Source organism: Momordica charantia (assembly GCF_013281855.1).
Source record: "Momordica charantia cultivar OHB3-1 chromosome 9 unlocalized genomic scaffold, Mcharantia_2.0 BLBB01000009.1, whole genome shotgun sequence".
Taxonomy (NCBI): Eukaryota; Viridiplantae; Streptophyta; class Magnoliopsida; order Cucurbitales; family Cucurbitaceae; genus Momordica; species Momordica charantia.
In genome coordinates, this window is record NW_028275167.1 from 5,341,986 (window position 1) to 5,350,734 (window position 8,749).

The window sequence follows — 8,749 nt, forward strand, 5'->3', positions numbered from 1 at the left end:
TAGAGAGAGAAAAGTTGAAGATATATTTACTCAGAGAAATAAAAGTTATAAAATGCAAAATTTTAGAGAGAATTTTTCGACCATATTAAATTTTTAGGTAGAGAAGAATAAGAATGATATGTTAGATAAAGATGAAAATTTTTGATAGAGAAGGAAATAATAGTAAATCTTGGAGAAATGAAAAATTTTAGAGAGATAAATATAAATGTTTTAAAGAGAAAAATCTAAGCATTAGAGGGAGATTTTTAAAAATATAAATCTACATTTAAAAACTAATTTTCTTTGCAAAATCGTTTAAAAAAAATAAATTGATTATCATGTTTTTCAAAAGCCAAACACTAAAAACATAAAATAGAAGGATCATTTTCAAATAATTTCTGTTCGTGTGGATTTACCAACCCATTAATTATAGTGCATTATCTTTTTCATGTTTCCTTAGTTTGTTAATTTTGATATTTAAAACTTTCTTATACACGGATTATGATTCTTTTTCTTTCCACGGGAACCCTTGTTGACTTTGTATGTATAACAAGTCGAGCTTTTGTAGACAAATATTGCTCAAGGAAGTAAAATACGGTCCCAATTCAACATAGATTAATAAATTTATAAACTCCCATTTTTTGGAGTGGGAATGAAAAAGAGTTTCATATGGTGACATTCTTCATTCATCCTTGGAAAATGGACAACTTAATTTTAAATGGTAGAGATCATTATACATCACAAGGAGGAGGGATCTGCACCCCAGAAGTAGCTATCTTGGCATTCAAACACGACGAGACGATGGTAGTGTTTCTCGAGTTGGTGCCGCTGTAAGCCAAGTTAATGTCTTTTAGCTCGACCCCCTCGCATGGAAACAATGCGCTGCACTCCAACAACACCGCCACATTTGTCGTCGACGTACCGCGAATGTTCTTGAAGTGAACGTCGCTGATCTGCCACTTGGATTCCTGAAAGTTAGAGATTAATCATCGAGTTTTAGTTAAGGTTGTTTAAGCGCGAAGATAGATTATAGATTATAATTATATGTTGTGTTTTGTGTTACCTTTTTTTGCTTTGTCCCGTAGGTTTGGTCGATGATTATGGGGTTCTTGACGTTTCTCATGATGATGTCTTCGAAGATAATTTCCGTTGCCGACCCTGACACCGTCCCCGCCCATGTCTTGATTCTAGCACCGTTGGTGGTGTTGAATATGGTGCAGTTCTTCACTAGAACACCGACCACGCTTTTCTCCTTTGGGTACTTGCCCAGACTGCCCACACTAAATATTATATCGTTGTTAAGGATCCCACCTTGAAAAGAAGGTAATATTGTCGAATACGTGCTTAAATCAAATTTGAAAGTCATCTCAATTAGGTTATGTTTTACCTGAGGCCATGTCCGGGGCCGCAGGTGACGTTGGTGACGGTGACTTTTTCACAGCTGTGGCCGATGGAGATGCAGTCGTCACCGGTGCCGATGACGCTATCAGAAATGGTGACCAATTTCGAGGTGCTGAGGTGCATACCGTCGGTGTTGGGGCTGTTTCCCGGGGCCCTTATCTTCATGTTGATCGCCGTGAAGTTATAGCAGTCGAAAACAGAGGTGTGGAAACCTTTGCTGTTAACAGAAGTCAGCCCATCCACAATCGTATGGTTCAATCTCGAGAATTTAATCGACTAAAAAAAAAGAAGAAAGAAATCTATTAATTAATCATGATTATTTCAATATAATTAGCGAAAATGGAGAGGTGATTGGTGTTAGAGATTTTTAGTTTACAATTGGAAGACTTTGGCAGGAGATGTCCTTCTTGCAATTGTTGTAGGGCCAGGCGGCGGCCCCTTGACCGTCGAAGACGCCGGCGCCGGTGAGGATGAAGTTTTTGATATCTTCGATAGAGAACCATTCTGGGGAAGAATATTCGCTGATATCGGTTGTCGCTTTTATAGTTCCCTGAATTTCGACGGTGATCGGCGAGCTTCGGCATGGACCGGCAAATACCAGCGGACCCACCAGAAATCTGCCGCTGGGAATCAGAAGCGTCGCCGGACCGCTGGTATTCCGACAGGCTGCAATCCACGCTGTCATGAATGCCTGTGTGGTAAAATTAATCAAACATTAATTAGCAGTCTGATTAATTTGTTTGGATGAAACTTAAACCGAATTACAAAATTTTATTATTTAAGTTAGGAACTAGATTTTTTTATTAAACAGCTTTCCGCCGTTCTTATACCTATCTTTCATCCAGAGGATTTAGAGTTTATGAAGGTGTAATTAAACAAATTAAAGTATTTTATTTTTATTTTTATTTTTTCTTAAAATATATAACTTTACTGTTTGATATTTAATTTTCATTACCTGAACATCATCGGTCTTTCCATTCGCTTTTGCTCCATATTTTCTAACATCAAAAACCTTGCCGCGGCTGCTACCACCGCTGCCCAAAACAGCATCGAGATCATTCACCACGTCGGAGTTGGTATCGAGAGCGGCAGACACCTTCCCACAGGACTGCCAAGCAAATACTAAGAAAAGGGTTTGAAGGAGCTTAAAACTTCTAGCCATTGCCATAAAGTATAATATATTCTTAAAGTTGCTTCCAAAGCTAGGGTTTTCCTTTTACAGATGTCCTTTTTTTTCCTTTAGCTGCAAAAGAAAGGAGAGGGATTTTCTTGGATTTTTTGATTCATGATCAGAAGCCCTATTTATTCATGTTTAATGAGAAAACCATATTTAGAAAGTTGGAATAAAGTTTTTTATTGGTTTCAAATCTTAATTTTGGGCGTTGTGGAAAAATTCTAAGTATAGAATATATGTTAGGCTTTGTATCAGTAATTGGTAGCTTTTTTTAATTTTCTGCCTTCCATTAAATGAGTTGTTTAAGGTAACAGTAATTCAGTTCCATGGCTCTAAAAAAACAGTCCAAATTTGTTAATTTTACGTTCATAATTATGTGGAAGAATGTTGCTATGATTCTTTTTAACTATATCATTTCTACTTCTTGTTTTTCTCTTGGTTTATATTTCTGTTTGAACGTATCACTCTTTTTTTTTTCTTTTTTGGATTTCACTTCTAATTTGATAACATGAAGAGGAGAAATTCCCTACATTTGAACTCTATACTAATAAAAAATAAAAAAAATCCTCTATACTCAAAGTAGGGTTAAATTTTTTTGGAGAAATATACATATTTTCAAATATTTTTTTCTAAGTTCAACAAATTTCAGGACCAGAAGTTGAACTTTCAACTATCTTTAGCTATAAATAAGTAGAGATGTCATTTGTCAGTTCAACTATCTTTAGCTATAAATAAGTAGAGATGTCATTTGTCACCGAGCTATGTTCATATTAACTAGTTTATAAAAGTTACCTTTTGTCCAAAATATTGATAACATGGTTAAAATGGACTGTAATCTGTTAGTTTATGCTTTTAGATTCTATGGTGGCTTGACGTAATCAAAGTATGAAATACAAGTGTGTTCCTATCCGCCTCCCTCTGTACCATTTCACTAATCTTTTTCAAAAATTCTTTCTTGTAGTCTTCCCCCATTTCTGACTCCAACCAATACATTATTTTTCACAATTCTAAACTCCCTTCTTTCAAAACCTCACTCGTAAACATCTATTGTTTCTTGGAAGATAAGATTTGACAGTGAGGTCTTTTGTCATTGGGTTTATAGCTTTAACCATTATGAAGCTTCTTGTGCTATGTTGTTTCATTTTTTCGTGTATACTATTAGATGAGAGTTGGGATGAGATGAATTTAGGTTTTTAGTAGTTAAATAAAAAGTAGTTGAGATTAGTCATACATAATGTGAAGTGTTTTTTAGGTAATGGAGATGGAGGGTTTATGGATAAGATGGAGGGTTTATGGGTAAGGTGGATGAAAAATAGTTGAGTTCACTTTATGTTCATAAGCTGTTTGGTGAAATGCCTCACAGTAATATTTGAAGTTTCTTTCCTCTTTAATCAAATTGGTATACGGCCGAAGTTAAGTTTTATGTGAATTGGTTTCTTGTAGCTCTATGACTGTTTGCAATTTTATGTTCTCCGAAAGCTACCTTTACTTTTGAAAGTGTCCAACCGATTGATTTTAGTTAATTTTTTATTCTCTTTTGGCTTTTGTTCTTGCTTTCTGCAGGGAATATATGTAAATCATGTTTATCTCAATATGTTTGGTTTTGTATTTTCTAATTTTTTTAAATCTCTGCGATTGGTTTTGCTTCTCTTCATCATAATATAGGTGGATTTGATACATCATATGCACAGTGAGAACCCCTCTCTTTCTAATTAAAAAGATAGGTTGGACACAATTTAAATTTAGTCAAAATGGGAAATTTTGTTATTGTGCAAGGTTTATGATAGAACAACCATTAAATTTTGAGAAGTTCAGGCGGACATAAACTTCAAACATCGAAGATTACAAAGAAGATTTAAAACAGGTCTCGTCTTTATTTTTTTATATCTTTAATTAAATAGTATTGCACGAAATTGAAATTATGAAATGGAAAGAACTCAGAAATTGAATACCGGTGGCAAAATATGGTTGTCGTAAATAATGTTGATGGTACTCATCTATGTGTTACTTCATGTTATGATATATTTTGAAAATGCATCATTTGACCTTCAAAGTTGCTGAGAAGTATTGAAATTGTTGGCCGTTATCATCCGTGGCTACAAAAATGTTTTATTTAGAATAGGAAATATTCTAATTTTGTCCATGATTATGTATCTCGTTGAAAATTTATCTCGAATTTTTGTTTCATTTGTCTTTGAATATAAAATTAAATCAAGATAACATTAGATCTTGAAAGGTAGAAAAATGTTTAGATTTTTTTGTGTAGTATAATTTGTCGATATTTTTTTTAGGACGTTATTTATTTTCCCTTTCTGTTTTCTCATAAGATTTGAGGAGGTGAACAATAGTGAGTCTTAAGAATTTCAAAGGACGATGAGCTAGAAGTATAAGTATTAAATGAGACAACTAAGTGAGACAATAATGTTTCTTGGCTTACTGACACAAACATGCATTTTGTTGGCTACCATATGTAGGAGTTTGATATTTTGTTTCGTGAAAGGTTTGTTTGAACACTTTTGCTAGATCTTTTTCGTATGAAATGGAGCAATTGTTCAGGTCTATTGTTGTATGATTTTCAATCATTAGTCATGCCTTATGTTTTTTATTGGATTACAAATTAGTATGTGTCACGTAATTGTTGCATTGTTCTAATGTTCCTTAGTTAATGTTGCATGAAGGATTTATACTTATTGTTGAACTGGAACATGGATCATGACTTCTGAAAAGAATTTTGTTAATTGGCCACCACATGTAGGAGTTGGAGATTTTGTTTCGTGGAAGATTTGTTCAAACACTTTTGCTTGATCTCCTTGTTATGAAATTGAGTTAATGATTGAGGTATGATTCTCGGTCATTTGTCATTCCTCGTGTTCTTCATTCGATTACAAATTAGTATGTCTCAGGAATATGCTGCATTGTTTTAATGTTCTCTAGTTTATGTTACATGAGAGATTTGTACTTATCATTAAACTAGAACATGTCAGAAAAGCATGCAAATTAGAGTGAGCTTTTTTTAATTGTTTATTTTATTATGTCGAAGGAGTAACTTGTGGGTATCAATATTTTGAGAAAGGAAAACGTTGAAGAAAGGATTTTTTAGTTGGTTTGATGTGTACGGGGTATATATCTTACCCAACAATCCCCTCCCACGCGCAATAATTTTCATACATTTTATTTGATATTTTCATACAGTGAGAGAAAGTTATAATAATTGTTGTGGCGATACTTAGTTCAAATTAGTATTTTTAATATAATATCTTATCTCAAACACGAATCCACCTCCCCTCATACCTGCATCAAATTAGTATTTCTCGTACATATGTTGAACTGAAAGAATGACACTTAGTTATGAATTTATTTGTATAGTACGTTTAGCTTAAACGATTTGTTCTTATGATTTGTGAACAACATGCTGGTTAGAGTGCAAGTATTCGTTCTAGACAAGCCAATGTATAAGTTCATATATTAATGTTTTCTTAATGCATTAAGAAAACATATGGTTTGTTTTTAATATGTTGTTATAGCCGTGAGAGTGAGGTTTCGAGAAATGTTGTTGAAAAAATTTTGGCGTACCATCAATGTGTGTACACGGTATAAACTGTCCATAGAATTATAAAATGTTAGCTACATACTACCCGTTCACAAACTATGTTATGGATGAATATTTTACATTGTTTCCATTGCTTAGGTCTTGTGAGAACACTAGTAGAAATTTGAGCTTCAATAACAATTAAATACTATCATTAATATAATTCATGACAGTTATATAACTGTCGTGGATATTAAGGCATTAAGGAAGAAGAGAACGTGACATTTATTGAAATATTGTCATCAATACAATTAGAGCGACTGTTATAAGCTGTCACGAATTGATCATCTACCACAATTTAAAAATGTCACAAATTACTTATTTATTGATAGTTTATAATTGTCAATGAATGAAGCAGAAACTATACTCGTAAAAAAAATGTATTGACAACAATTTATAATTGTCACGAACAGTATTATTATGATAATTAATACATATCATGAAAATGTTTATAATGATAAATTAAAAATGTCATGGAACAGTAAATAATGACATTCTATACATGTCACGAAATTTTTTTAACAACAATTTAAAACTATCACGGTATATTTAATATTGACATTTATTTAAAATCATGAAAAATTGTATAATGATCTTGATCTTAAGCATGAATAAACCACCACTCAACCCAAAAGCTTAAGCTAGTAGGTTGGGGTAAATTTTCCCGCTCTGATACTATCTTAAGTATGAATGAACCACTACTAAACCAAAAGCTTAAGCTAGTAGGTTGGGGTAAATTTAATTCATATATTAGATATCTAATAAATGACAACTTAAAAATCTCATGGAAGATTAAATAATGACATTCTATACATATCACGAAAAGTTGTATAACAAAAAATCTATCATGGAATATTTAATAATAAAATTTATTAAAATCACAAAAAATTGTATAATGACAACTTATGTGTTTTGGACAAGGGTTCAAAAACGTCAATAAAAGTTCGACAATGACATTTTTTAATTGTCACGAAACGATTTTCAAATACCTTTTTTTTGTCACGAAATCTCTTTTGTTGACATTTATAAATGTAATTTTTTCATATAAACTGGTTTTGAAAGGTTTTAAGAAATGGCTTTCCATAATTGTACCTAATACCTGTAAATTGTGACGTATTTTAGATACAAAAGCATATATATCTATTAGTACTGTAACCCCATACAAATATAAAGTGTATATACATATTGTAAATTATATATACAAAAACAAAGTATTCATACATAACATAAACAAATTATATTCAAACGTACATCAACTCCATACATAAACAAACTATATTCCAAGAAACTGCTAACCCAACAAAAAATGGCCCAAAAGTCATTCTTCACTTCTAAGCTCGCAATGGTTCTCCAGACTCTTCTTAAAAGACCTAAACAATGGAAAAAAACCTCAAATATTTCACAATAGTATCCGTTAATGGTCAAACTACAAAATGTAGCTAACATATTACTCTTATATGTTGTTAGAGTCCATACCGCGTAAACGTGAAAATACATTAAGATATTTCATTAACATCGTCTAGAAACTCTCGCTCCTGTTTTCTTGAACCCTCGCTCCTACAAGCTAAACAACATATTCAAAACAACCAATTAAGAAAATATGAATCTAACTCCATATATTGGTTTGTCCAGAATTAATACTCGTTCAACAAATTGTGATTTGTAGCAAGCATATCCAAAATAATTAAATATATTTTTCTCCTACCAAATTGGAACTAGGTATAGCCACAATAATTATATTACCTTCTCCATTCCTATAGAAACATAACAAACATAATGCCTAACTAATTTTATGGGGGGTGATTGACACACTATATGATAGAGATATAAGGTCTATACCATAACTTAAACTCTAGCTCTAACGTAATTACTGATAACAAAGACAATAAATTTTGTCTACTGTTTCAAATATCCTTAGTTGCCTCTATAATCAACAAGTTAGTAATTATTCATGATCAAAAACAATAGTGAGAGAGCAACAGAAAATTAAAAAAAAAAATTTATAACGAGGCGTAAAACTGAAGCAAGCTATCAAGTAGAGCAATGAAAGACGAAGTGAAAAGAAATGAAGTGAGACAAACTTGTGGTCACAATTCAATAGAAGTTATATAGAAGATGAAGAAGAACCAAAGGTCTATGCTAATATCGTTAAAAGAACTATCAAAATAAACTGAAGAGAAGATGTCAACAATGTAAATTTTATTTCTAGCTTAAGATAAACTAAAGAGAAAATTTCAATGATGTAGATTTTCTTTCTAGCTGATCTCCCCATGCTCAACTTATAGTTTGTTGTGAATCTGTCTATGAAGAAAAAATAGTATAGTATTTCATGACAATATGGTTAGTATGCTTTGTTGTTATGAAAAAGGCCAATAGAGTTAGCTAATGTATGCGAAGAAATGATCGTAACTTTAAAAAATAAAAAATTTTAGAGGTCAAAATTAACATAGAGAGCCTAAAATGAGAATTATGTTGGGAAATTGATGGCTCTAAATAATTTCCCCTTCCACAGTTATATCCAGTTACCTAAGCAAATCATACACCCCAAGAGAAAAAGAGGAAAAGCAATAAACGACACAACATTTATACTGGTTCACCCCAACCGT

The 8,749-nt window shown here is 32.3% G+C and overlaps 1 protein-coding gene across 1 annotated transcript; it reads right to left on the reverse strand.

Moving 5' to 3' along the window:
- Positions 1-710: 710 nt before the first annotated feature.
- On the reverse strand, positions 711-2,542 carry LOC111021120 (exopolygalacturonase-like). Its single transcript, XM_022297976.1, has 5 exons — positions 2,336-2,542; positions 1,757-2,071; positions 1,367-1,656; positions 1,043-1,259; positions 711-947 (listed from the first exon to the last, which is right to left on the reverse strand). Exons 1-5 carry the CDS (start codon positions 2,540-2,542, stop codon positions 711-713), a joined length of 1,266 nt encoding a protein of 421 aa, XP_022153668.1.
- Positions 2,543-8,749: the final 6,207 nt, after the last annotated feature.

What these genes read in the sequence shown, in the direction of transcription:
- LOC111021120 (XM_022297976.1), bottom strand. Translation starts at nt 2,542, where the DNA reads ATGGCTAGAAGTTTTAAGCTCCTTCAAACCCTTTTCTTAGTATTTGCT. An exon ending in CCTGCCAAAGTCTTCCAATT is followed by an intron (nt 1,657 to 1,756) that starts GTAAACTAAAAA and finishes CTTTTTTTTTAG; the next exon opens with TCGATTAAATTCTCGAGATT. An exon ending in ACGGGACAAAGCAAAAAAAG is followed by an intron (nt 948 to 1,042) that starts GTAACACAAAAC and finishes TCTAACTTTCAG; the next exon opens with GAATCCAAGTGGCAGATCAG.